Raw genomic sequence first — 2,549 nt, 5'->3', positions numbered from 1 at the left:
GGAAGGAAGGAAGGAAGGAAGGAAGGAAGGAAGGAAGGAAGGAAGGAAGGAAGGAAGGAAGGAAGGAAGGAAGGAAGGAAGGAAGGAAGGAAGGGCCTTTCTCATAATGCCCACCTTTGTTGTTATTATCCTCCTCTTCCATGTTCACAATGTACCCCACTTGCGCTCATGCTGTACCTAGTCCTCATCACAGCACTGATAAGTATGCTCTCTGCTGTACTACTGTAACCCGTCTATCTCACCTGAACTCCTTCAGGAACATCTTTTTCAGTCCCTAACAAACACCCGAAGCTAATTCCTTCCTTGGGGCCTTTGCACCCGCTATTCTATCTGCTTGAATACACCCCCTGCCCCCAGCACCACTAGATAATTGCAAAGACTCACCCTCTCACTTCGTTTAGGTCTGTACTGAAGTAAATTACCCTTCATCTAGACACGTAACCTATCACTCTTTCCCTTTACTTGGTTTTTATTTATTACTTACTATACCTAACACGCACAATTGTCTTCAATAAACATTCCACGTATATAAAGGCACCGTGTTGTTCACCGGTTATCCTTACAGCCTGGAATAATATCTAGCATATGTTAAGTCTAGATAAGCATTTGCTGATAAATACTTATTAAATGAATAACAAAATGAATTAAGTTAAGGCTCATCTGAATTCATCATGGCTGAGAAAAAAGGGGCAGGAGAGCATTTCCTGCCTGAGCACAAAGAAATTTGGGGCTTCCTGGGAAGAGATTGGCTTGGTACCTGTCCCCCGCCCTCAGGGAAAAGCAATGTGTCTTCCAGCACTACGTGGAAACCGCTCAGCACTTTCTTGCCGTTGCTCCCTTCAGTCTGCAGCTCCGCGGGACGGCAGGAGACCACGGTGGTGGTGAACTGAAAGGAGAGGAATGAGAGAATAAGCCCCGACCACAGCCCCAGCCCTCTCCACACCGGGACTGAATCCCTCCACGTGACACCCTCTTCCCCAAACCGCCTTGCCGGCCGGGTAGTCTCAAGTGCCTCGCCCGTGACGCCGTACCTCTCGAGCATAGCTGTCACGCTGACACCGGAACGCCATACCTGCAGGCGCAGAGGGAGGCGCACGCGCAGAGAAGCTTGGGAGCGAACGGAGAGCGACGTGGGACAAACGTCATTAAGGGAGCGTGTCTGCGCAGAAGCACGAGGGTAAAGAATGGAATGCGGTTTGGATAAATTTACTGAAAACGCGAATTGCATATTTGCTGGGTTGCTTAACGACTGACTGTTCTAAGGCTTTGCAAAGGACAAGACCAGGAGGAAAAAACCAAACAAACAAAAACATCAAGGCTGTAATCCCAGCACTTTGGGAGGCCGAGACGGGCGGATCACGAGGTCAGGAGATCGAGACCATCCTGGCTAACACGGTGAAACCCCGTCTCTACTAAAAAATACAAAAAGCTAGCCGGGCGAGGTGGCGGGCGCCTGTAGTCCCAGCTACTCCGGAGGCTGAGGCAGGAGAATGGCGTAAACCCGGGAGGCGGAGCTTGCAGTGAGCTGAGATCTGGCCACTGCACTCCAGCCTGGGCGACAGAGCGAGACTCCGTCTCAAAAAACAAAAACAAAAACAAACAAACAAACAAACAAAAACCGCGGCCTGGACAAGGCACATGGTTTAGTGAGCCACTTTGGGCCCCAGGGATTTAGGTATTCCCAGCTGCATAGAGGCGAGTACGGGATTGGCATGGTTACTGAGCAGCGCTGCCCAGTAGAAATAGAAAGCAAGGGGCTGGAGAAGGTGGCTCACGCCTGTAATCCATGCATTTTGGGAGGTCGAGGCGGGTGGATCACCTCAGGCCTGGAGTTCGAGACTAGCCTGGCCAACATAGCGAAACCCTGCCTCTGGGCCGGGCGTGGTGGCTCACGCCTGTAATCCCAGCACTTTGGGAGGCCGAGACTGCCACCTGAGGTTGGGAGTTCGAGACCGGCCTGACCATCATGGAGAAACCTTGTTTCTACTAAAAATACGAAATTAGCCGGGTGTGGTGGTGCATGCCTGTAATCCCAGCTACTTGTGAAGCCAAGACAGGAGAATCACTTGAACTCAGGAGGCAGAGGTTACGGTGAGCCGAGATCGCGCCATTGCACTCCAGCCTGGACAACAAGAGCAAAACTCCGTCTCAAAAAAAAAAGAAACCCTTGGCTGGGAACGGTGGCTCATGCCTGTAATCCCAGCATTTTGGGAGGCCGAGGCAGGCGGATCACGAGGTCAGGAGATCGAGACTATCCTGGATAACATGGTGAAACCCCGTCTCTACTAAAAATACAAAAAATTAGCCAGGCGTGGTGGCAGGGTGCCTGTAGTCCCAGCTACTCCGGAGGCTGAGGCAGGAGAATGGCGGGAGCCCAGGAGGCAGAGCTTGCAGGGAGCTGAGATCGTGCCACTGCATTACAGCCTGGGCAACAGAGCGAGACTCCGTCTCAAAAAAAAAAAATAACCGTCTCTACTAAAAATACAAAAATTAGCCGGGCGTGGTGGCGGGCACATGTAATCCCACATACTCACGAGGCTGACCAGGAG

The 2,549-nt window shown here is 51.5% G+C and overlaps 1 protein-coding gene across 1 annotated transcript in view; it reads right to left on the bottom strand.

The window, feature by feature from the left end:
- AARSD1 (alanyl-tRNA synthetase domain containing 1) overlaps window positions 1-1,122 on the bottom strand; it is a 14,163-nt gene extending 13,041 nt beyond the window's left edge. The window contains exons 1-2 of the mRNA XM_011929666.1: window positions 1,032-1,122; window positions 758-886 (exon numbers count right to left, since the gene is read on the bottom strand). Coding sequence (XP_011785056.1) covers window positions 758-886; window positions 1,032-1,070 — 168 coding nt within the window. The 5' untranslated portion in view covers window positions 1,071-1,122. The remainder of the gene's footprint in view (window positions 1-757; window positions 887-1,031) is intronic.
- Between the last annotated feature and the right edge of the window lie 1,427 nt (window positions 1,123-2,549).

Source organism: Colobus angolensis, unplaced genomic scaffold (assembly GCF_000951035.1).
Source record: "Colobus angolensis palliatus isolate OR3802 unplaced genomic scaffold, Cang.pa_1.0 Scaffold83, whole genome shotgun sequence".
Lineage (NCBI taxonomy): Eukaryota > Metazoa > Chordata > Mammalia > Primates > Cercopithecidae > Colobus > Colobus angolensis.
The sequence above is the reverse complement of the archived record's forward strand: the minus strand, read 5'-3'. Positions and strand labels throughout refer to the sequence as shown.